The sequence below is a fragment of the Chelmon rostratus genome, chromosome 16, assembly GCF_017976325.1.
Source record: "Chelmon rostratus isolate fCheRos1 chromosome 16, fCheRos1.pri, whole genome shotgun sequence".
NCBI classification, from domain to species: domain Eukaryota; kingdom Metazoa; phylum Chordata; class Actinopteri; order Chaetodontiformes; family Chaetodontidae; genus Chelmon; species Chelmon rostratus.
Genome location: NC_055673.1, coordinates 14,419,716 through 14,446,190, shown reverse-complemented (window position 1 = coordinate 14,446,190; position 26,475 = coordinate 14,419,716). Strand labels below are relative to the sequence as shown.

At 40.1% G+C, this 26,475-nt stretch overlaps 2 protein-coding genes across 3 annotated transcripts; both read left to right on the top strand.

The window, feature by feature from the left end:
- The first annotated feature begins 817 nt into the window (after positions 1 to 817).
- Positions 818 to 10,212, top strand: mapk15 (mitogen-activated protein kinase 15). Its single transcript, XM_041955372.1, has 14 exons — positions 818 to 1,348; positions 2,539 to 2,637; positions 2,980 to 3,009; positions 3,694 to 3,784; positions 4,387 to 4,517; positions 5,354 to 5,517; positions 5,700 to 5,839; positions 5,950 to 6,007; positions 7,195 to 7,332; positions 7,593 to 7,698; positions 7,782 to 8,106; positions 8,544 to 8,674; positions 8,860 to 9,012; positions 9,167 to 10,212. Exons 1-14 carry the CDS (start codon positions 1,259 to 1,261, stop codon positions 9,347 to 9,349), a joined length of 1,839 nt encoding a protein of 612 aa, XP_041811306.1. The 5' UTR covers positions 818 to 1,258; the 3' UTR covers positions 9,350 to 10,212.
- Positions 10,213 to 10,733: 521 nt separating this feature from the next.
- grinaa (glutamate receptor, ionotropic, N-methyl D-aspartate-associated protein 1a (glutamate binding)) lies at positions 10,734 to 25,281 on the top strand. Of its 2 annotated transcripts, none has more exons than XM_041955379.1 (7): positions 10,734 to 10,860; positions 17,991 to 18,330; positions 18,827 to 18,942; positions 19,094 to 19,294; positions 20,668 to 20,796; positions 21,756 to 21,899; positions 23,341 to 25,281. In XM_041955379.1, the coding sequence occupies exons 2-7, from the start codon at positions 18,027 to 18,029 to the stop codon at positions 23,488 to 23,490; spliced, it is 1,044 nt and encodes a 347-aa protein (XP_041811313.1). In that variant the 5' UTR covers positions 10,734 to 10,860; positions 17,991 to 18,026; the 3' UTR covers positions 23,491 to 25,281. The 2 variants fall into 2 exon arrangements, with proteins under 2 accessions (XP_041811313.1, XP_041811314.1); XM_041955380.1 differs by having other exon boundaries at positions 10,802 to 10,845.
- The last annotated feature ends 1,194 nt before the right edge of the window (positions 25,282 to 26,475 follow it).

The following is a 26,475-nucleotide window of genomic DNA, read 5'->3' as shown; positions in this document are numbered from 1 at the left end:
TGGCAGCAAATATGCTGTGCCCTGCTGACCACCCATCCCGTGTCCCTCTGTGCATCGTGTGTATACTACTATATATTAGTTGGGAGACTTACAAGAAGGAGAATAGTTATAAAACCTGATGTAGCAGAGGCATTGGCATGGATCAAACACTGGAGCCTATATTTCCCACAATGGAGTTCATTGCATCTTCCATTCGACCTTAAACCTCAGGCTTCCTTCAACTTGATGTCCCCAGTTTGCAGATCAGGTTTCTGTTATAACGTTGTCACTCGGCCATTCGGTTTTGGTCTTTAGCCACTTGCTTTCTGTTTATTGCTCTTTTTATTTATGACGACCATAATCTTCACTGTTATACATGCTTTTTTTTCTTTCAAGCCTGTTGTATTTTCCGCTGTTTCTTTTCCGAAGCGTAATTTAAATATTCATGGATTAGCCAGGGTTGGCCACCGATGAGGCCATAGTCGATCCACCTTCTTTCTCTCTCTCTCTCTCTTGCTTGTGAGGGCTGGCGCCAGTTTGCTGCAGACCAAAAACCAATAGAATGAATAAATGGCATTGGCCTCATCAAACAGACTTCATGAGGAGCTTCATTTATTTTATTTCATTGATGGAGGCCATGATGCAAAAAGTGAAAATTTGTGTCTGTACACTGCTGCAGGAAGTCTTCTTATTATCTAACTAATCCTCCTTGACGGCACCATACGTCCATCAGCGGCACCCGTATGAAGGAGCGTATCAGGAAGTGTTTGGGCGGCGGCTCCTTTAAGGAGCAGGCAGCAGCGTAGTCGTTGCCACGACGACGAGAAATGACAAAACTCCGCGGCTCGTCTGTTTGCAGCAGCGGGGTGGGAGTAACCAAACTCAGTGCAAAGAGAATAAACTATCAGCAAAACGAACAGCAACAGATTCTGTGCGGAACAACTTAAATACTGTTTTTCACTCAATCCGTGGAGTTGAAGACGAACCTGCTGCTTTTCAACCGACAGTGAGTGATTGATTGAACGGCAAGCAACGCGACGTTTGTTCACAAGTAGAGAGACCTGGTCGCGTGTGGGTTGCCAGATAAGCTACACGAGGACTCTGCCATTGCTTCCATTCATTTTCCATCAAACATTAGCGTTAAGTTTGATGCTGCACCTCTGACACTCGCTCCCAACCGTTTTGACACCTGTGTTCCGGACGTTAAGACCATTACCGAGGAATAAACAGAGAACGGCGATGCTCTGTGCATGAGCAGAGGAACCAGCTGCGAAAGAAAATGAGCAAAAAATATGATTCAGCAAACGTGTCCGAGGTGGAGGAACACATTTCTCTGAAGTATGAAATCAAGAAGAGACTTGGAAAAGGGGTGAGTGACTTTTTGTCTCTTCATTTTGCTGGATTTAATGGAAACGGAGGTTAATTTGACCCCAGGCACAAAACTCCTTTATGCACCTTTGGCATGAAACCATTTCACGTAAGTTTTGTGAGTTTCCAAACACTTAAAACGCTGTTAGAGCCTCCTCTGCACCTGCACATAAATATTTACCACATCTTTAAGCCCCCTCTGTACTTTAACCTTAAGAGAAATTCCTGCAATTATCCAGACTTAAGGTCCTCAGTGAATACCACTGTTGTAAGCAGCACGGGGTTTATTTACTTTGGCAGGAGGAACGCTTTTCTTGCAGATCAGCTGATGTGTGAGGACACACCAGAGGCCAAACCCTTTTGTTTTTCTCTCCACTGCTTTGGTTGCCACATGACTAAAAACAGCCTAGTTTTCTTTCCATAGACTGTCCACAGAGACTCACAAATTGCTGCTCTGCTTGAAGTGTCCAGGTGGTAACTGCCACGTACTCACGTCACATTGGCTAACTAGACCTACCTGAGGCTGGCTGTGACTCATGTTACACAGCTGCTGAACCTGTTTACAGTTGACTGGTGGGATGGTGGTGTCCTGTGCAGTGATGCTTCAGGGAGCCAAACAGTAGTGATAAGCACTGTGTCAACAGGCTTTAGAGAGTCATAAAGCACTTTTGGAGCTCTGAATAACCTGTTTTGTTTTGAAACCTCCTCTGTAAAGGTGCATCACTGTCTCTTCCTCTGGAGCCTGAGTTTTCACAGATGCAGAGTCACAAGGGGCCGCGTGAATCTGATCCACTGCTTCCAGTGTGCTCTCACGCCTCACTGCTGCCTCTTTTGTAGACTTCGTCTACATCGGCACCTTGACCCTCCCTTCAGTATAGTCAGGGCTGTAGCTACCATAGGTCATGTCCTTACCTTTTTTAGTCTTTTAGGGTTACAGTGATCAGACATCCAAATTATGTTTTATGATTAAAAGTTGCACATAGTGACTTTACAAAAGGAACATACTGCTATCCCTAGAAGGTGGTCCTTAAATTTGTCCTTAAATGTGTGGTGTGTGGTCTACTGGGAGCACACCAAAACTACAGTCCCGACCAAAGTGTTTCCCCAATTTTCCTGCAGTTAAAACTTTGTTTGACTGGATATAAGCCACCTCATGCATGTTGTGTTACCAGTGTGTTGTGTCTGTCTCAGGCTTATGGCATTGTGTGGAAAGCAGTTGACAGACAGACAGGCGAGATTGTGGCTGTGAAGAAGATCTTTGATGCCTTCAGGAACAGGACCGATGCCCAGGTGTGTGCTTGATATGTGTGACAATGAAGTAAAGTCATCATATTGTATCCTGTTAACTTTATTTCACATCTGCTATCTAGCCTAATGGTTAAAAAATATTTGAATGATTTTCTACAGTCAGAAGAGGTAAAAATATCCAGCAATTCACAAGATCAGAAACAGCAATGAAAGGAAGGTCTGAAAACATGTGTTTTCCTTCACTTGGCTCCCTCACCTGTTTCAATGAAATGATGTCTTTGGTTAATGGTTTAACAGAACTCCTGTTCTTGTATGTGCCTACTTTATGGCTGCATGCTGCTTGTAGAGTTTATTACCTAACTATGATTTTATTTCCTTTTGCAGCGGACATTCAGGGAAATCATGTTCCTCCAGGTAACAATAATTGATCTGTTCGTGATGTAGTGATTGTTGTGTCAGGGAGTCAGTGAATCCATCGCCAGTTCCCCATAAAATTCCTAATGTTCTACAAAAACAAGCCTATATACATGTAACAACAGGGAAATTCCACTTGCACAGTGGAAAATTATCTAAAAATTAATCTAAAATCACATTAAATGGAAAAAAGTATGGCTGATGATACACACAGGCTGAAGTACTACCTATACGCTTTGCTGAAAATTCAAATTACTTTCCTGTGCATCAGTATCAAAATATCAAAAATAATTTTGTCTTCTAAATAGTGTTTTCATTTAACTTTATCATCTTGAAGGAAATTTGGTGTGTAGAAATTAAGCTCACAGGTCAGAGGAACACACTGCTGACCTTGTGCTTTATATCATTATGTAACATATTCCTGTTTCACTCTTTATTTGCTGACCTACATTCATGTGATCTTCAGCTGTGCCACTGCCCCCTAATCAGATGTTGTTGTGCATACACTGGCCATTATGTAACCTGTGTTGAAACTTTCCCTGTAGGTTTACACAACATCGACACAATACCTGCCAGTTATTATGGGTCAAACAGTAGTGCATGCGTGTGTATGTGTGTGTGTGTGCGCGTGCATGCCTGTGTGTGTGTGTGTTCTGTTACTAAAAATCTCTTTTCTCTGTGCAGGAGTTTGGAGATCATCCCAACATTGTCAAACTTCTAAATGTCATCAGAGCACAAAATGATAAAGACATTTATCTCGTCTTTGAATATATGGGTGAGTGTTGGAAGTTTTGTATGGTCATAGCACTACACACAAATCAACACGTGGAAGAATAAAGGCTGACGTGGTTCTTAGCAGTTTAACTTGGCACCGAAAAGGCCAAGGTGTGTGTGTGTGTGTGTGTGTGTGTGTGTGTGTGTGTGTGTGTGTGTGTGTGTGTGTGTGTGTGTGTGTGTGTGTGTGTGTGTGTGTGTGTGTGTGTGTGTGTGTGCGAGAGAGAGAGAGAGCGAGAGTGTCTGTGCAGAAGGGCCTCTGCTTCTCTTGGCTAGCTGCACTGTCTTACTGCTGAGTCCACAGATTGGCCTCCCCCTTTCTGCAGTCCAATCCATAACTGTACACCAGCATCCCAGTGCAGACCTCCACTGTTTCTCTCTGGTGTTTCATTTACAGGATGCCGATAGGTTGAAATCATTGTGTGTGTGATTACAGAGGAGCATGAGATTAGCAACTCAATGCCAAAATCATGGTTGAGGATGATTTTGAGTACAGCTGAGGATGATTTGCACTCCGGTCATAGGTAGATGTTACTATAGACTGCTATAGTACAGTATACAGTATTGTCATCACTTTTTGCTTTCTGCTTTCTGCTTTGCAAGATACTGATCTGCATGCAGTGATAAAGAAAGGAACCCTGCTGAAGGACATCCACAAACGTTATGTGATGTACCAGCTCCTCAAAGCCATCAAGTACCTTCATTCAGGAAATGTTATCCACAGGGACCAAAAGGTACGACATGTGGAGAACATTAAGCCTTAGTCTCGGATCAGTTTATATGGACAGTTAATATTTACAGTGTGCATGTTTTTGAGTCATAAAACATAAACACAGTAACAAAATGTCTTCCACTGTATTGCATAGCAATGATTTCCTTTACATTTGTAAATGTTGTTCAGTGTAACATTTGGAATGTGGCATTTATTCATGTATGTAAAGTAGTAGTGCAACCAACTAATATTTTGATATTGATTCATCTGCTGATTAGTTTATAGAATAGACAAATAGAGAAAATGCAAGTCACAGTTTCCTGAAGTCCCAGCTGAGGTCTTCAAATAGCAGTTTTTGTCTGACAGCAATCCAAAAACCCAGACATATTCAGTCTGTGCCGATATAAACCACAAAAAAGCTGAAAATCCTCACGAGTGAGAAGCTGGAAGTAACATATGTTTAGCATTTTTGTTAGAGTAAGTGACTTCAGTGATTAATTGATTATCAAAACAGTTGCGGATGAAGTTTTTGTCCATCAGATAATCGATTTAATTGTTTCAGCTCCAGTGTACAGCTAAAAATCTGAGCCATTATGTCCAAAATACTGTGTTTATGTAATCATATTCAGCAAAGCTTGCACAAGTCTGCAGGAAGTCTGCTGACACATCCACACATAATGGCCTCTGACTCTAGAGACTAGAATTTCATCCGTCCTATGCCCCTACTTGTCTGTTGTTCCTCCTCTTCTCACTTGTATTATTTCTGTTTTCATACCTCAGTCCTGACCTGTAGATAAGTGCAAATTAAACAGTTATTGTCCCTATGAAGAATGTTTGTCTTGTCTGTGTTTCCCACAGCCGTCCAACGTGCTGCTTGACACTGACTGTGTAGTCAAGCTGTGTGATTTCGGCTTGGCCAGATCACTCAACCAGATCCAAGAGGACAGTGGGAATCCAGCGCTGACAGAGTACGTGGCAACGCGGTGGTACAGAGCTCCCGAGATCCTGCTGGGATCCACAAGGTATCAACTGTGATGAGCATCTGTTGTTAGTATCTGTACCTCAGCCTCTGCTTGTGCTTGTTCTTCACAGCGATTGATTTGATGGAGATGAAGACAGCATTTTAATTCAAGACACAGAATACTTCCTTAGAAAATTATTCATGAGTGTGCCAGACTGTAAAAGGAGTGCATCTTATCCTAAGGTACACTAAAGGTGTGGACATGTGGAGCCTCGGCTGTATCCTGGGAGAGATGCTGCTGGGAAAAGCCCTGTTCCCTGGGACCTCCACCATCAACCAAATAGAGAAGATCATGAGTGCCATAACACACCCCAGCCCAGAAGGTGATTAAAGAACTCCAGATCAAATTTATTTAACCCCCTGACACACAGACACTTTTAGTAATGAGCAGAATCCATTACTATGAATTAATTAAGTGCATTTTAATTTTCAGATGTTCTCGCAATCAAGTCTGAATATGGATCCTCTGTCATTCAGAGGATGTTATTGAAGTAAGAAAATCTTTTCTTTCATATCATTTATGCAGGGAAAATCCTACTATACACAGTTAACAATGGAGAGATTATTTTGTATGTGTACGTGGAAATATAAATAACCAACCATGCACCTGTTGCATTTCAACTCAGGAGGATTATTTATATGTGATTATAGAGTACGCACAGTTGATGCTTGGCCTCTTTCTGACCTCGTCACTCTTGGCACAGAGCTATTTTAGGGAGTGACAATAACAAATTTCTTCCCTTTCTACTGGGACGATCATTATCAGAGGTTACAGGCGGAGGCGGAGGTTGATTACATGCTCAGGGAGCCGCAGCAGTGATTATTGAGGAGATGCAATGACGCAGCAGCGACAAAGCAAAATCATGCAAGCAATGACAGCTTACATAGACCACCTTGTTGAAAAGGGTGTGTTGGATACATGTTGCAGAGGATGATGAGATGTTTTAGGGTGGAGGGAGAGTTGAACTGTCTGCTCAAACTAGCTTCCAGGCTTAGCTATATATCCTGATCTTTGCACAGGACAGGGCAGTTTATAAACAGTTTTTGAATAGCAAATATCTCTCTGTACTTTAAAAGGAACAGTATTGTTAGTGAATTATCTTTTACTATCTCTACTTAAATATTGGATACTGAAATTTGGCCTTATATTTTCTTATTTCCTGTTTATATCCATTCCACATTCCACTGGCTCTCTTCCTCTTCTTTTTTTTTGTACTTAAAAGCAGGAACTCCACCTATTTTACACATCAGAGTTGGTTTACATGTCTTCAGGAGTACTGCTGCACATGTGAGGTTCTATAAAGCCTCAGTTGGGACTACAAATTTGAAAATAAAAGAAATTTGATGGTGTAAAGTTTAAAAGAAATGAGCTTACCAGACCTCTCTAGCCCTGCTCCTCCTTCCTTCTTGAGGCTAGAGGCTTTAGGCTACATTGGCCGCTGCTGGCATAGCACACCAGAATCGCCGAACAAACTGTTTATGGTTGGGTTGCATTGTGGGTCAAGTAGGCACCAGGTTTTGAATACATAGAATACAAAAAGATGATATCTCATGTTCTGCTGTATCTTTCCTGATCCTTTAAAAAAAAACTGTCCATTGTGAATCCAACAGTGTTATAGGAATGCAAGCTAAATCTTTGAAGTAGTCTGTAAAATATTGCTCTTTCTTCCTTCATCAGACCACAAGTGCCTTTGGAGGATCTTCTCCAGCCGTCTGTGCCTCCTGACGCTCTGGACCTGCTGAGAGGTTTGCTGGTTTTCAACCCAGACAAGCGGCTGACTGCTGAGCAAGGCCTCCAACACCCATACGTAGCCAGGTAATAAAGATCAAAAGTTCAAACTGATTCAGGGATTAGTAGCTGTGGTCCGTTTTTCCTCACAGCAAACACATTGTAGATATGTCTTTTTTATTTTCTTTTGTGTACTTAATTGAACAGTTAGAATCAATAAGATCCTCTGTTTGCTTTGCTGCCGGTGCTAGATCATGATTAGAGAGATCAATGTTTGTATCATTAAGACACTGTTACTACCATTAAGTGCTGTCATTTATCCATATCTGTGTTTTCTGTCCCTGGAGGTTTCATAGTCCAGCCAAGGAGCCAGCTCTTAACTATGATGTAGTGCTGCCAGTGGACGATGATGTACAATTATCTGTGGTTCAGTACCGAAACAAACTTTATGAGGTACAAAATAAGTCAGAAAGAGTATTGCAAAAATAGAATGATTTTTATCTGATCACACTGATTTTCCCCTTCTTTACCTGCAGATGATGCTGGAGAGGAGGACTAATCAGGGCATGCTAAGGCTGATCCAGCCAAAGGACAGAGGCTGTGTCAGTAGTGGGGAGAAGCCCAGTGTGAAGGAGAAAGTGGAAAACGGCCCAGTGGCAGCCAATTGCAGTGGGCATGAAGAGCATGAGGGGAAAACACAGCATGAAAAGACTGATGGGGCAAACTATGTGCCCTCACATACAGGCGTGACCAAACCTGGGCCTGTGAATGTGTCAGCCCCGCTTGCTCTGGAGACTCCGAGTCCATTAGCTAGCCACGGCTTGGGAAAACTCACATATAACCCCATCACACATGCCCCAAGTAGGTGTGAATTTATCTTTACAGGTTCCACACAAAGCTGGGTATCAAACCTCAGCACTTTTTTTGGCACTGACCAAAATATGTTGGTCAAAATATGTAATACAGCACAGAGAGAAAACATTGTAAGCTGTCTGTTCAGATTTCAAGTATTCTCAATTTTAGAGCTCTGTCTTCTTTGATTAATTGAAAAAAAAAAAAGATTTTGATGGAAAATATTTTTAGATTTCTTAAAATGAGGTACAAATAGGATTGTTTTGGTATCAGTACAGAATCAGAGGTATCAAAAATTTTGAGCAATATCCAGCCCTGACTTCCACGCCTTGAAAAAGAAATCTAAACAATACAGCTTCATAGAATTCACATGAATCTCTCAAACATACAGTATATATACACATTTGCTGAGGTAGAAAGCACAAACTTGTCTTCTCTTCATTCAGATGGTTTTGTTCGGAGTCCAGGTGGTCCTCCCCATTACTACCACTGCACCGCAGCCAGCAGGAGACTAGTGGAGCAGACCAGTAACGGGGATGCAGCATCATCACCAACAGAGGGCACCAACACTAACGTAGTAAGCAGCATACCCCTGTCCACTTACTGTTCAGTTTTGTTTCCTCTTGCTGTGATGTAATTGTGTTAGCTTTCGTTTTTACTCACCAGCCCTTTTTTTTTAGCTACTTGCATTCTCTCCTTACCATGATCTTTTTGTGGCTCACCCAGTACTTTTGTTATGTCTCCTCTTCCTACCCTCACTAGACCATGGACCAGATTCTCCAGCGTGGTTGCTCAGCCCCTGTTATCCACAACCGTTCCTTCTCCCTAACCTTAAATCAAACACAGAACAACCCATTGGTTCGTAAAAATGAGCCATGCCTGCCTGCTGAGCTACAGGTCACATCTGCACGCCTGGTGAGTCCATCACAACTCAGGACATGCTTGATAAGATATTGATTTAAACATAGAATGCATGAAAATATATGGATATTCGAAAGCTGGGTGACTTTACTAAGATAGATGGAATGGCTGTCATGGCGTATCTAACTTTCTTTTTCTTACCATGCAGAACCAGCGTTCAAATGCTCAGGCTCGGCCACCGCCACGGTTCAGCAAGAAAGTATTTCAGAATAACTGCAATGTAGCGGCTGCAGGCGACCCTCGAGCCAAACTGGGCAGCTATTCCCAGGCCTACGGTACCATCAGCAAGACTGACCTGGACAATCTGCTTCGAAGCCGCCCTTACAACTAGTAGCTGCTGTCATATCAGTGCTTACATAGGGGCTGGATGACGCGTCTGTTTGAGCACACAAAGTTTGCCTTGTTGCAGGATGTTAGACACATGAAAAAGAAGAAACTTTTAGATTAAATACCTCTTCTAGATTGCACCTATTGTCTGTGACAATTGATACATATTTGTAAAAAATACAGTGCAACTTAATTTTACATTTTTAAAATTGGACCAGCAATTCATGAGAATATGGATGTGTGTAGTTTCTTTAACAAGCTTCAATTAATAGCATTTCTCTCAAAGCTGGATTACCCACCAGGTAGAGAGGGCAAGTGTCTGTGGGCCCTGGAGGCCCAAGTTAGATGTGTCAATAGTTTTGTGCAAATTTGAAATTTTATTTGGGAATATGTACAACTTTTGCGCATTATCGGCTGATATATTGAGTTGTCTACCTTTGTATCTGTAGAGAGACTGCCTGTTAACATTCACATGCTAAATACTCCTGAATACATTTGTGTACAGGGGGTCAATAGGGGCCTACAAATACTTTTTGCCAGCCATGATTTTTCAAGTTGATCTATGTAGCTAATGACCTCTAGGCCTAATGGTTTATATACATTAGGCCAGTCGGGTTCAGAATAACTGTAAAATATGCAGCTGAGTTTGAATTGATTATATGCAATAAGGAATTATTTTTCATGTGAATACAGCAACAATAAGCCTCCCTGTTCTTCTACTGTGTACAGAAAGAAAATGATTACTGTTTCTTGAACCCAGTTTATAATGTTTGACAGACATGGATGACTGATGCAGCAAACCAGCATAAAGTTTAATAATAAGCAGGTGGAAATACTCACATCCTTTGCCTGTGTGAAAGTGCAAATACGAGAGAAAAAAAACACATTTTTGCTAAACAAAATTGTATTCATCTTTCAAACGTACCTCTAATCTTTGCCTTTTACATATTTTCATCTGAAACATGACAAGGGGGCCCAGAGTAGATGCTGTTTTTGTAAGGGGTCACAAGCCTAACAGGCTAGAACCCACTGGTTTAATCTTAATAATGCGTTGTATTTTTTACGCCTGTCATCTGTTTTTTTTTTATGAAAAGTTTCGGAAAAGTAACCAAACCTTTCAGTCAAATGTGATGGAGTAAAAAGTACAACATCTCCTCCTGAAATGCTGCAGAGAAGTAGAAGTATAACACAGCTACATCAAAATTGTACTTCAGTACTTTTGTTATGCATCACTGCAGAGCTGTCTGGAACTCTCTAGACATTTCGTTTGCAGTATTCTGCCTGTAAAGCTAGCGCAGACCTTTAACTGCGCACGTTACAGAAAGTACTGCGTCACTATGAGCCGAGACAAATCGCGTCGTTTTGTATAACGGCCGGAGATTCCCACACAGCACGTGACGACGTCGTGTGGTGTCGTAAGCAGCTCTCGACCCAGTTGTTCAGTCTGAGTCCGGAGCCGGAGGAGGAGGAGGGAAAGTTTGTGACGGCAGCTACGCTGAGGTAAACACGTTAACGGTAAGTGTGTTACAGTTTGTAATGATATGCTCGGCGCGTGTGCGCGTTTCGTTTGTGGAAATCATCGTGTTCATCAAATATGCTGTTAGCTAGCGAGCCCGGCTTTGGCTAACGTTAGCCGTGGTCAGCAACTGCCTATCGCCAGGCGCCGCTGAACGTCAGTAAAGATAGAAAGCGGAAAATTGACAAAGCACATATGTGTTATTAGCAGAGCCGTACATATTGCATCTAGACACAGTAAGCCAAGAAGAAAATATATGTTGCTTTAAAAGCGGCTGACAGTCCTGCACTGTGGGGGCGCGGCGTGTGGTCATTGTCCTAAAAAAATACTTATTTAAAGCTTTCATCATGGCGAACAGCGATACTGGATATCTATCGCCTAATCATCGACAGATTATCCGTATTTTTCTACAATGACAGTCTTTCTATCTTGGGGTTATTATTTATGAGTTTGATGTAACAGAAGATCGCAGTGTCGCATTTATCTGCGCTGGTGAGGCCTAAATGGAGGTTCGCCTGCTGCAGGTGCAGCATGAAAACGAGGCTCACTGTTTATACTGGATTCATGTTTCTGTTTTGGTTTCGGGTCGAGCATCGCCTGCGAATAAATGTTTTTCCATCAAATTTGAACCAGATTGCAGTTTTAGTGTAGGCTCTTCTATGTTTCGATGTGTTTTAAATCGCTGTACATTATATAATTAATGTCTGTTATACTTTCCCGCTGTGAATGATTCATGCTTCCACCTGACCCAGCAGATATTGGCGACATAATATAATTATTGTATTGATCATTTAATTAATTTGCAACTATTTTGTAACTGTGTTAATCTTTTAAATAATGTTTTAATAAAGAATACTGAATATTACCTAGTTTCCGCTTCTCCAGTGTGAGGATTTGCTGTTTTTCTCTGGTTATAGTGACTATATGTTTCAGTTTTGGACTGCAATGGTCAGTTTTTACTTTTTCTAACATTTTTGAGTAATTGATTAACAGAGAAAAGTAATGTGCTTATTAATTGGTAATGAAAATAATCATTAGTTGCATCCCTAATATAGTACTACATTTTACAGGAAACCAAATGAGAAACTGTTCATCAATAAAATAACCAGACCTGTCAGTTTTTAGCAAAACTAGTAAATTAAAATACCTGACAAATCAGCTTACCTCAATTTGGGACTATTATCCTGTTTCTATGTTTCTATGAACTGTTGCTCAGTGCAAGGTCTTCTCCATGTACTGTATAATCCACTCGTCTCCAAATATATACTGTCTCCATAACCAAAAACAGTCCTTTGTTCTTTACAGCCTAGATCCTATGTACTCATCAGCTCTCCTATAAATGTTTTTTATTCATAGGTTTCCACTAATATTGGTTGAAATTCTTCATTTATAGTCTGGCTGTCCTTAGTTGACTGTAGCTAAAGGAATACATATGACATTCAGACAAACAGCCTCTCTGTTCGTCCCTGACAGCTTGTTGCTCGGACTTGCATGATGCCATGCAGAGCAAATTAGTTTTCTTTCCTTATAATACAGTTTTAAGTTGATTTCCTGTACTTAACTGTTTGCAACTTCCTGATTTGTTGGGCAAGGGATTTTGAATTAGTTGATTTTTATTAATATTGAGTAAAAGTATTGCTTTGTGGATCATTATCTAATGGAAGAACATGGTAAGGAGCATTCCAATATGCAAGGTTAGGGGATGTTTCTGCTGTTTTGTCACAATCTGACTGTGAAACAGACTTAAATTTAGAGAGATTTGGAGAAGGGGGGTGTTTAACATTTTGGATAAGCCTGTTTTGCTTACACTTGAGTTCTGTTTGGTGAGATTTGGATTTTGGAGGGATCAGTGGACTTACCAGAGCAATAAACCTGTGCAATCTTGCCAACACCACCTTCTGAAATTGGCAACTGCTTACACATTGTAGGGAGTGAATAGTTGATTTTAACTCTAAGATAGTGATAATTTAGCTGTGCTTTGTCAAAGATATGGCTCTGCTACAGCAGCGTATTGCTGCCACCAGGGAAACATTTTTCCCACATTTATTCTCAAACAAGATACTGTCAATTTTAGTTCTTGTTGTTACGACATGCCACCTTATTTTGTTTCTGTTCTCCTTATTATAATATATGACATTTTGGTGTTACAATGAGAAAATTTGTTCGAACAAAATAAGCTTGTCTTAAAATTTTAAGCTTTCATGTTGCTCTAATGAGAAAGACACAAGAAAACACGAAAAATATAACAATTTGAAATTGTTCTTTCTTTTTTTCTCTTTAGTTTTCCTTTTTTTCTGTCTGTCTGTACTATTACAAAGCGAAATCTCAGTCTCTTTCCTGGTGGCAGGAGTATGTTGCCAAAGTGCAGCCATCTGTCCCAAGGCGAGGTGTATGCAGGTTTGACATAGCCAGAGCTGCTGCTGACACTGCGTGTCACGATGACAATATCTTGCCAGACTGCTGCATTGGCTGGAAGCAAAGCTGACAATGACACAGTGTAGGATTTATCTTATGGGTGGTCCAAATGACAATTTCGTAAGAGGACTCAGAATGTTATTATTGTGTGCTGAGTGCTTTGAGGAGTCTGATTAAGATTCACCTGGTTCAGTGGTTGGTACAGTGTGTGAAACAACCATCGTAATTCCCCCCCCCCCCACAGGTTGCAATACTGTGCAACCACATCCTGTCACTGTGAAACAGCATTTTATTTTTGATGATATCACTCAGTGAATTCCACGGTGTTGGTTGTAGTTTTTAGAAAGTGTGGTTCAAGTGTTGTATAATTCATGATCTTTTCATTTTATTTTCATTTAAAGTTCAAGATCACAACTTCTCACTTTAAACTAGTTTTGGCACCATATTTTAGCATGTTGAGTGACCTCTGTTTAGGCCCCACTGCTTTGTGTGGCTGTTCCTGTTTTGTCACTGTGTGTCCTGATGTTGCTCAAGCATGCACATAGCATGTTGTATATGGATTTGTTGAGGTATTGTGCTCGCCTAATTGTGTTAGCATGGTTCTCTGGCTAGCCCACTGAATTCCCCCCTTTAACCTAATTCCCCTAGTGATAGCTATCAGCAGAAGCCAGGGATAGTGGCACTGTCTTTATCCACAGCATCGGGGCGTCTTTTCTAAGAGGATTTGAAATCTCCCACGTAATGCTTGTAAAGCTGTCCAAACAGTGCCTCAAACTGACTCACCACTCTTTAAAAAAAATTAAAAAAAGCTATATTGACTGTATTCAATCTAACCACTTCCCATGAAATGGGAAATGAAACTGTTGTGGTTGTTGAATTGATCTTGACCACTTGTGAGATGAGTGGCTCGCAGAGAGGGTACTAGTTTTCATAGTTGTTTACTGAAGTGGGTTAGCCTTTCTTTTTCTTTGTAAAAGGGTCCGTTTATCTGTTTACTTTGCGCAAGACCAGGGTTTTATTTATTTATTTTTTTTTCACACTTTTTGACTTTAAATAAAGTCAAATACTTCATACTTTCAGTGGTTATAGCTGCATGTGTAGTACCAGCGTCTTAAGACACATACTGTACATTTGTTTTCAAAGAGAAGGCCATCTCTACAGACCAAGCTGCTGTGACTTGATGCACATTGCTCGACATCAGTGTCACATTCTCTTGACTGCGTGGTGTGTTACTATGGAGTTAATCCATCCTACACACATAAAAAGCGACGAACAGACCAGTACAGATCTATTCAGTGCTAAAAACACTCAGTGTGAAGTCACTTTTGTTGAACATTAAACTTGTAAGATAACTATAATCCATAGCATAGTTCTTATACCAGTACAATTATGTTATATTTGATTTCAGTCTTCTTGCCTAGCCCTAACATGGACGGCAAATACTTTCCAGAATTCTAAACTTAAATGCTTTACATGGACATTGGACAGGGAGGGGATCACATGCTGTGACTGTGTGTATCACATGATTATTTAAAGACTCCTCGTTTATTCAGTTACATCTCTCTGCATTCAATTGACAGATGCCTGTCTTTGTGATACAAGCAAACATATCCTTTGTTTGTTGTGTTACAGAATTGTTGAGAAGGGTGTTTGTCAATCCAGATCAAGTGAATAATCCTTTAAGGTAGAGCAATATTGACTACAGTGCAACATTTTACTGACGGATAAATTGGTTTTTAAAGTAATTCAGCAAAACTGCTGTACTCAGTGTACTGTATGCCCCTCTTACACAACCATTGTTGTCCAGAGAGCCTGGAGGGATTTGATTCCTCAGATAAGGATTGTAATCTGTTATGATCTTAATGGGGACTGTCAGTGTGAAGCAGAACCAGCTTGTTTGTCTGCAGTCTCTTACGACATTGTCCTAGTGATGGACAGACGGGGATCATGAGGACACACACTGGAGTTTTGATGTGTTTGCCAGGGCGAAATAGAGCAGTGTTGCATAATGCTCACTGTTAATTCAGCGTGGCCTGGAAACAAGGGAGGAGATGGATGGATGGATGGCGTGAGTATGAGAAACATAAGCTTGATTTTTAGCTATCTAATCTGCCACTGAATGGAATAATTTTTTGTACTTTCATGCATTTCTTTGGTTGGCAGTGTTTGTGTGTGAGAGAGAGAAAAATAAATGGTATGAGATAGGTATGAGAGTTTGCTTGTGTTTGCTTGTGTACAGATTACACAGCTGTACTGAATAAATACAGTAGCTGTAGTACATTACTGTACAGTACAGTAAATAGTACAGGCCTATGCACCACTGTGAAGTCAGTCTGCTGTCTACTCACGCTCTTCTTTTGAAGTCAGCAATTAGCAGAATGGCTTCTGGCTCCCATCCTGCTAAGCAGAAGTTTTCGTCTGGAGACTGCAGGCCTTTATGTGGAACCTGCATGGAACATTTGAAATCAACCTTGTAAATCTGACTTCACGCAGAGATCTTTTGCACAGCTCTGTGTCATGTGTGTACATGCATCATGAGTAGTATAGATTGCAATGTAAATGGCACAGAAACATGTTGACCAGGCTTGTGCAAATGGGGCCTGGTTGGGGGAGGGACACTGCAGTAATGGTCAATGTGGCAGGTCTCTTCCTGAAGCAAAGCAGATTAATAATACATTGAGTTACCAGGTCACCACTTGCATCCATGGTAACACTGTCAGCACTTGAGTAGCCAGTGTTTGCTGTCTCCTCATTTCTCACACCGTCCATCCCTTACTCACATTCTCTGCTGGTCGTAAAGTCCATAAAGCCAGTGTGTGGTATTGACAGTTTTATGTAGGTATGAATGTAGCCTGTGATTGCTTGTGAAGTTTCCACTGAGATCAGGTTCATTCACAGGAATCCCCTATTCTCACTGCAGTAGACCTCTGGTTGAACCTTGTTTTGGGGAAAGTTGCATAAATCCACAGTTCAGGGGTTGATTCATTTCTGCCACCAAATTCACTACCGCCATCACCACCCCCACCTGGTTGGATAAAATTGACTGAAACAATTTGTACAAGTGGATCAATCCTCTAATGTAATCACAAGACAATTAATCAACCTAGTTCTAGTTTTTCCATTGTGTGGATTTGCCACTTTTCTTTGTTTTATGTTATAGTAAACTGAATATATTTGGGCTTTGGACATTTCAATTATGTCATATTGGACAAGAGGAAACTGATGGGGTGTTATGCCTCTGCGCCAGTGACAGCTGTGGCCGGAGGCGTTATGTTTTTGAGTTGTCCAGCCCTCTGTTCCTATGTAAATCTTTACATCTGTACATCCTTACGTACATCCCATTCTCGTGATAAAATCTGTAGGGTTTTAGTGGTTCAGTGGCCAGTGCTAGAGCGGTTTCAGATGTGCCTGGAAAGTCAGCCATAACAGTTAAAAGCCCCTCCCCTAACTGTTCTTCTTATAGCACTATAACATTAGTGTCTTATGTGTTTATAGTCACCCTCTAAGCTGTGGCCTATTTTCTGACATTGGATAACTTATTGCTGCCAACTGCTTTTCAGTGAAAAGTGTAAAACTCATGAATAGCTTATAACTTATTTTCCTCTTGTCTCTCATTTCCTCTCTGCTTGGCCAGCAGAATCAGCCTTTAATTACTTTTAGCATCCCTACTGGCCTGATAGAGAAATACAACATGAAATCACTTTAAAGTACCAGTGTGTAGGATTTAGTGACATCTAATGGTTAGGTTAAATTGGCCCAGTATTGAGAGCACTGCAGCTGTCAGCCACAAAACGGGCTACAGTGTAATCCCTCCAAGCATTTGTTGAACTGTAAATGTCCGTCCACTAAAAGTGCTTGTTTTTGCCTCTGACAGGCTCAGATTGTTATTGTAAGTGTCTGACAACATTGAGGAAAGGATCCCTTTGGAGATACCTTTTTGTTAACAAAGAAGATCATTTTTGTTAAACCACAAACAGCCGTTATATCGCTTTCACCAAAACCACCAGACTCCATTTACAGAAACAGTCATTTTATCTTTGTAAACCATACTACATTTAAACTTGAGAGAAAAAAATAAAACTCTCCAAAACCATCTTGGTTTAACCTGCCACTCTCCCAACAATCACCACCAACTCTGTATTAGATGAAATAGAGCCTTAATACACTGAATCAGGAGAGGAGTGAGAGTGAAGGCCGACATCAGAGAAGCAGCGGGGGGAAGCGGCATGTAGAGCCAAGATTCAGCATCAATGTCCATTTTAGCTTCTTTGACTAGTCAAATTAGATTTTATTTTCTACTGAGTGAATGAAAGGCACATTTTTGGAGAATCGAAGTCAATTCAAAAAAGGAAGGTAAAATGGCATAAAAAGATAATTTAGCTGGAATTTAGTTAACAAAAAAGGGAAAAGGTGCAGTATCTCTGCTTCATATCTCTGTCCTCTCTTCCTGCTGCATTGTTTGATTGCCCGTCACCTTTTTAATCAGGCAGATGCAGTGTTTGTGTCTTTGCCAGCTTGGCCTAGATAGTGTACTCTCATTGCTTTTCTCTGCCTCTTTCTGGGACCTCTGAGCTGTAGTAAAGATGATGAAATTGTATGAATATTAACAGTGTGATTTATATTGAAATCTCCTTACCTGTTTAATTGTTGTGCTTGATACAGATGTTTGTTTGTTAAGAAAAACTAGGCCTAATTCTCTTCTCTCCTCTCACAGATTGTTCTAGCAGCAGAGTGAACCTTTTCCCACACCATGTCCCAGGACAAGAGTGGATACCCTGTTATGGGAGAGACCAACCCACTTCATAACAATGTCTATGGACCCCCACAGCCAGGTTTCGGCATGCCCCCTCCCAACTACAGCCAAGCCCCAGGGGGACCGTACCCACCAGCAGCCGGCTACGGACAGCCGGGTTTCCCCCAGGCGGGCCCCGGGTTTGCCCCTGGTCCCTACCCACAGATGCCTTACCCTCAGATGCCCTACCCACAGGGACCCTATCCTCAGGGGCCTTATCAGCAAGGACTCGCACAGCCAGGCTTTCCCGGCGACCCCACAGGTGAGAGTTTATCTAAAGATCTGAGGCATTTATGAGTAGACTTTTCCCTTTATAGGCCACCTCATTCCTTGAAACCGTATGAAAGTCATTCTGACATGCTTATGCTCCATTTTCACTTACTTTGTCAAAAGCCAGTGTCCTCAGCTAAAGTCGTATTCATTTACTTTTCCAAAACTTTTGAACTTTGCTCCAAAAATGTGTTATAGTTTTCCATGTGAAAGGTCACAGTTTTGATGTAATTTTCTCTGTAAATGGATTCACACACTAAAGGCTAGAAGAACTGTGTGTGAGCACATTTTTTTATCCAGCAAGAAAACACATTGCAGTTTAGATCAGACTTAACACAAACAACTTGGCAATCAATGACATGATCAATACTGCAATCAGAGTGCGCTGAAAACACCACAGACATGTGTCCATTTGTTTAGCCTAGTTATTTGACAGTTGTTGGTTTTTTTTACACTCTATTTGTTGGCCTGTTATTATTTTCCACCAGTACCTGCCGGCAGCCCTGGTTACCATGGTGATGGGCCTCCATCTTACTATGACAATGAGGAGTTCACCAACTCTGGCTTTGAGGACAAGACCATCCGACAAGCCTTCATCAGAAAAGTAGGTCCTTTACAACTGTGTGTCAAATAGATTCAATGGATCTGATAAAGAAGAAAATATAGCAGCAGGAAATATTAACTGAGTATGAAATGCCACCAAAACATAATTTTTAATTTCACCTAAATATGGCTTCATTCTGCTTTCCCACCAGGTGTTCATGGTTCTCACAGTGCAGCTGCTGGTCACTTTCTCCTTTGTTGCTGTCTTCACCTTTGTCGATGATGCCAAGTATTTTGTGCGACGTAATCCATGGACATACTATGTGTCCTATGCAGTCTTCTTTGTGGCTCTGATCGTCCTCAGCTGCTGTGGAGACTTCCGCCGCAAGCACCCCTGGAACTTGGTTGCACTGGTAAGAACTTGACCTAATACCAAATCATAAAAAGTATGGATTACCCATTTTAAAGTCTATTTACCCAATAAATAGATTCATACTTTCTGACATGTACACATAGTGTGTGTCATATTAAAGTACAATGACACAAAATCCCAAAATATGCAAAACAAGCTGAAAGGAAAGCTGTAGATTGAGAGCAATGAGAGAGGTCTTCTAATACAGGGACTAGCATTATACAAGTTTTCTTAAGCTGTTTAAGGGATTTATATCAGTCATGTTTGTGGACACAGCAGTAACATTTCTTAAACAGTACAGTTCAGCACAAAATGCTTTGCAATCTGTAACCCAAACTGTTTACATATGCATAGAATTTGGCTTTAAGTCAAATAAATTAGTTCCACGTCTCTGTCAATTTTCAATTTTCAATTTTCAATTTTCAATTTTTTTAGTCTGCTATATTTCAAACATTGATCAACATGGAGATCTATAATAAAGACTATGTAGATCTAATTTTTGAGACAGAATAATGGATCATCTTTCCATCATCCTGGCCCTCATGGGCCCATCATAAAATTGTATGAATTAAGACAACGTTTTCACCCTTTTATTTCATCACGACAGCCCTGATGTAAGGCATGAAGCCAGAATTGGCTTTTATTGTGTATCAGCTGCAGAGAATGTTGACACTGCATTAATTTAGCAACTTGTCATTTCTGAGAATTTTATCTGCATTTATCCATTGGCATAGGTAAGTGGATTAAAACACAGTGCAAATATAGATAGGCTTTTTTCACAGTAGATATTTTGACATATCACAGTAGAAAAAGCATGGGTGTAAATAATTAAATTAATGATTGCTCAGTTCCTTTCAGCTGCTTCACTTTCAGCGTTCTTATATAGTGCATGCTGGCTTACTGTTACACTGTCATGACTCACTGGGATAATAAATAGAACAGAGCTATCGTTTGTGTTATTAGTAACACCTGCTCTTTTCCTACAAATCAAAAATGTCTGCTGTGAAAAAGGCCTATACTATAGGGTGATTCAACGTCCGTAAACATTCAGTGTATTTTCATGTGAAATAGAATGAATAAAAACATTTCAGGCCAGTTAATACCTAGCTTGTACACCTTGTACAAAATCTTTTTTTTTTTTTTTTTTTTGGTCCACACCAGATATGCAAATATAAACTACATATACTTTTTGCCACACTTTCATTCCCATGTTGCACCAAGTTGTACCACAAAATTGTGCTTGTAAGTGTACAGATTACATACATTTGAAATCTAACTTAAAACTTTTTAAATTTTAAAAAGCTGCTTTTAAAGATTGTCACCTGACTCTACTACACAGTGTTAATTTGGCTGCATGTTTTCTTTGTCTTACAGTCAATCCTGACCCTGAGCCTCTCCTACATGGTGGGCATGATCGCCAGCTTCTATGACACAGAGACAGTCATCATGGCCGTGGGAATCACTGCGGTGGTCTGCTTCACTGTCGTCCTCTTCTCGCTACAGGTCAGAACATGCAAGCAGCTGCTTGAGTAAATGCCTTTAAATGTGTACTCGCACACAGACATATCCCTCTGGTTCTTTGTTATTTGGAGTTGTTATGGAAACAAAAGTGAGAATTTCCTCTGATTAGTTTTTCACAGTGAGATGTGCAACCTAGCCAGTCCCACACACTGCCCACTGAAGGCACACTCTTACACAAGAAAATAGTTATTTCAGAATCAGCTGCTTGTTAAACCTCTGGAGTCTGTCCGTTTATGGGTGAATACACTGAGCTTGTTTTATTTACAGTAACAAGTTTATTTACACATTATGTAGAGACAAGCTGTAAAAGCCAGTTGAAAGTGCTGATATGGGGTTTTCACACAGTGTTGCATTCAAGTCTCAGGATCATAAAACATTTATTTAAAGAAATTTAAAATATTTTTAGTGATTTACAAGAACATGCACAGACTTTCAATGAAAAGACACAAAAACAATGTGGAATAAATCACTTGTAAATAGACTGCATTATAGTTTTATTTCTTACATTTCTGGGCTGTATGTGTGTCTACAAATAGTGAAACAGCATTTTTCTTACAAATTAGAACTTCTATAATAATAATATGAGTGATTTATGACTAAACATTTGTAATTTTTATATCTGCCTTTGTCATGTTTCTTGTATTTTGGGTTCCTAGCTGCTTTGTACCAAGTTAAAGTTAAAAGGGAATTCAGATTGATAGCTGAGTTTGTGCTGTGGGAAAGAAGGATACTGTGCATGTGGGTTCTCTGAATGCATAGAAAGGTGACAAAATGGAACCAAAATCAAGCTGGCCTTCAGAGGTTTAAGAGTTGTGTGTCTTCATTATGAGTTATCAAGACTGCATTTGTCTTAAATTTCCATAAGTCCTTAAAGTGGTGGGTCTTGTGTCTTATCACAGCTCATTATTTCCAACCTCTTGTCTTTTGCCTCTTCCCCACAGAGCAAGTATGACTTCACTTCCTGTCGGGGCGTGCTGTTTGTGTGCCTCATCGTGCTGTTGCTGTTCTCCATCCTCTGCATCTTCATCCGCCACAGGATCCTGCACATCGTCTATGCCTCACTGGGAGCCCTGCTCTTCACCTGCGTAAGTTTCACACTCATACCGTGTCCTTGAAAAATGGCAGCACTTTTCCCATTAATAATTTCAGTGGCTGTTGCTTGTATTCAGTTTTTGTTGTTTGTTTTCAGATTTAGTGTTACAGTAATGATCACTTGAATGTCATTACATGACCAAGGACAGTTCATTTCATCAAAGGTCTGATCTGTGAATTAATTATCCACATGGGTAGGATTTGTGGGGGATGGCACACAGTTGTCTGGACACAGTTACTAGATAGTCATCACCATTGGCTTATAGACAGTTTTCCACCTTCCACTGAACTTAATTCTGCTCAATAAGGGATAATTACATTTGCAGAACGTTAAAGAGTAAAGCACAAACCGGGTAGGAAAATGTTCTCTTGTTTAGCAAGAGGAAAATGGGACACACTAACTTTGTTATTAAGATCTGAATATATGATCATGCATTATGAGAACCAAGCTCAACCAAAACGGCTGTTAAAATACTTTGAACTGTTTATTATATAGAGGGTAAAATAAGTGTTTTGGGGCAACAGAAGAGATAGAAAACTCCAAAGAGTGTAAAATCCAATCAGAGGAAAACAAAGGGACAGATATGATAAGGCTCTTGATGCCTAGCAGAACAAAGGGCTTTATTGGCCTTTAACATACCACTGCTAGAAGGGTATAAACATTATGGATCAAGCTTTAGGGCATTCAATTGTTCGCAACTGGACCTCATCAGTATGTTTAAGACAAAGCCTAAGTGGGTGTTAGTTTGTCTAAGACAACGATTGAATGCCCTAAAGCTTACAATGACCTGGATGAATGAGAATATTCACAGGCATAATGGATCAAGAAGACAACGCAGATTTTTTGTGACAGTGTTGAGAGTGAAAGGAAAAACCAAGAAAACATGAAAGGTTGTTGGTACCAACACCATCCCTTGTGGCACCCATGTTGTCTCAAAGCCTAAGTGGGTGTCTGAAAACAGCCCTGCACTGGTGTTGCTTTAGGTTCCCATGATAAGATGAAATATGATGGCTTCACTGTGTACAGTGGTAATTATAACTGATGCATACAAGTCTGATTGACCATTGCAGCATTTTGCCAAATGACAATGCATTTTTTGATGGACAACCCTGCTTTTGTTGTTTTTCAGATATGTATGACAATAATATCTTAAACTGCATATGGAAATGTATTTACCATACACCAAATATAAACATCTGCATCTGTAATATTCATAATTAAAATTCTGCCATTGACATGCTATTTAAGACTACTCATGTATGTTGGCTGTACATTACGACCTTCATTTATGACAGTACATGAATATATTTGCTACATGTTACAAAGTGAAACGATAGCTGATAAAATTCATCATTTGGTCATTAATCTTAGACCCTAAGTGTAGAAATCTCTTAAAATGACTAATGCCATCCCTTTTTTTTTCTTCTCTGTAGTTTTTGGCTGTGGACACTCAGCTTCTCCTGGGAAACAAGAAGCTGGCCCTGAGTCCAGAGGAGTACATTTTTGCCGCCCTCAACCTCTACACTGACATCATCAACATTTTCCTCTACATTCTGGCTATTGTGGGACGCTCCCGCGAATGAGGCTGCACCTTAAACACAAGCGGGAGATAGAGAATTCCTCCCTTAATTGTGAAATGTTGCTAACATACCATTTTTTTCCTCTAATTCCTTTAATTTTTTCTCCACTTTTTTCCATGATACTCGTTTCCTCTCTCATCACACACACCAGTCTGTTTTTTAAACAGGTATTTGGGTTGTCGAGGAGATGCAGCCTCTCAGCACCATGAAATGCAGCTGAGAGATACACTATTTATTTAACACAAACTTTCCATTAATTACAGAAAGTAATGTCTTTTCCTCAATTTGAGCACTCTGCTTGCTGTAACTGTCCTCTGCTTCTACTAACACAGATGACTTCATAATGTCTACATTACTGACCACCCAACTTCCAGTTTGGCTCGGCACATGCAGTATAAAACATGTTATCCTGTGGGTGCTTGGCACTCAGCCTTGCCTTGCTGCAGAGATTAAACACCAAAAGAGCGGGGAAGGTCTCAGTAGCGCTTAATATTGATGTAAACCAGCTTTGCCTGAAGAGAAGAAGATGCTAGAAATACCCACCGCCTTCAATCTGTATGTTTTCCCAAACTTATCTCTCCCTTTCAGCCTGCTGGTGTAAAGTAACTCTGCATGGCAACATTGGAAACACGAGTAAAGATGTGATATGATTCTTTAGAACTACTGGAGGAATACCTCTAGCTTGCTTCTCACAGCTGTAAATAGTTAAGTGTATTACTGTATATGATGCCAATATATCCCTGATCCCTGAAAGGCATGCTGGAGTGATCGTATGGATGTGTAGCTTTTTGGAAAAAATATGCTCTGATATCAGAGCTTCGCTTACCCAGGACAGTAATTAAAATCTTTTAATGGCAAAAGAATGAAGATCAATGTTGGATGTGACAAACATGAACATAAATAAATATTTATAAATAATATATTCTAACAGAATATCTTTTAGAGAGGAAGAAACATTTTGTTCTAAAATTATTCCTCTGATTCCAAAACTGAGCTGTCTCTTACCTTTTCCTTTTTTTTTTCTTTACTGTCCTCATTAATTTCCTCTCATCTGGTCATCAGTGTAAAGTGAGGGTTTAGTGCTGTATTTATTTTTCTCATAACAATCAATGTGAAATGAAGCTGGAATGTAATGTTGGAAGTTGTGATCACTTTTAGACCAAGCGGATCCAAGTTTCAATTCTTCTGAATTGATGGACGCCAGACTTGAAGGAAATAATACTTATAACATGTATTTATTGAGCTTTATGTTAATAACAGGATTGCTTTGAAGTGGCTATAAGCTGTTGTTGACGAATACAAACTCAGACTGTTGTTTGGAGATTACAAATACTTTATTATTTAAGTTGACTGAAACCATGACATACTGGTTGCACTCTAGCTCAACAATGTGAAACAGGCAAAAGGAACCAACATGCAGTGGAAGCAAGAATCCTTCTACACATAAACACACAATTTGAATGATATGTTTAACATGAACAGCATTTTTTATTGTGTAACTTCTGTTTTTATTTTTCACCTCTTGCATGACACACTCCATCATTTGCATGTGCTGATAATGCACACTGTACAGGTAGTCCTGTTCTGGAGAGACACAGTGTTGTTTGGCAGCCCTGTTAGACTTTTTTTTTAAACTCTTGTGTTTGTATCTAACTAACGTGTATGTGTGTATATAGAACTCCTTAGTGGTTTGATGTGTATAGATAAAGTAATTTTGGGGCTTTGTAGGTCTGTTTGCATTGTATATTTGCATTAAATCAAAGTGGAACCACATTACACTGCTGTTCGCTTTTCATTAAAACTGATAAAATGTAAATTAGTCGAACTGTGTGAATTTATGTTTCAACAATCTGGCAGGAAACTACACATCAGATAAAGAAAGTGAAACATACCCTGCACCTGTAATGACATTTTTGTCATTAAGATAAGCTGATGTGATTACAATTGCCTGACCAATAAATCAGCATGGTTTTCAGCTGATTTTAGCTGATCACAAATTAAATATCAGTATATAAAGTGTGTTGGCCAGTAAATAAGTCAAAAAATCAATGAGTGTATGTTTTGGAAAGATTTAAAGCTTATGAATAGTGAATGCTTTGTTACACATCAGGAGCAAACTTAAATTTAAAAAATGAAATGTCATCGAAATGTGATCAAATTAAGACCATGATCATGATAACAAGTCATTTCCAGTCCGCAAAAATATCATTACACGTGTTCTACATTAAGTTTCCAACCGTAAATTTGCACATTTAAAATACAATAATAAACCCTGTGGTAGCCCAGTGGAAGTTGTCCTTAACCTGCTCAATGTTGTCAAAACATATAGACAAGCAGTAATAGAGTTTCTTACAACCAGTGGCGACAACAGGTCCGTGTCACTGCTTGTTTTCTAACCATAACTTCTATCTGTCACCGTAAGTTTTCAGTAAATACATTTCCTGTAAATAAGCATTAGTCTGTGGGGCACGCGCATCTTTTATTTTGTCTTTGGCGCCAATTGTCGCGTTCCGTCCTCTTGCACACGTCCCTTCACTCAGGACAGGAAAAAGTGGGAACTTCGGCCATTTGGACAGTTGAGGAAAAGCGTCCCCTTGCTGGCTGAACATGAGCGAATCGGCAGGTTAGACGGTGTGGACTTAAGATGCATCATGAGCCACTACAGTGGCCAATTTATGCTGATTTTGAATTTCAATTAATATTTTAGATCATAGTTACTGCGAATAGTACGATCTACCATCCACTTGTTGGCCCTGTAACGTTAACCATTAACTAGCAAACGCTTTTTAAACGGTTGCTTTAAAAGGTTGTTATGCAGAGCAGACAGTATTCAGTATCTTCATTTACAGCTGAATAATCGTTAAGAAGGTTAAAACGACCGTCGTTTAATTTAGAAAAGTCATTGATGTTAGCTAAACGAGAAATGTTAACGTTGCTAATTACAAAGCTAGCCTAGCTAACGTTACATGTCAATTGAGCTTTTCAATC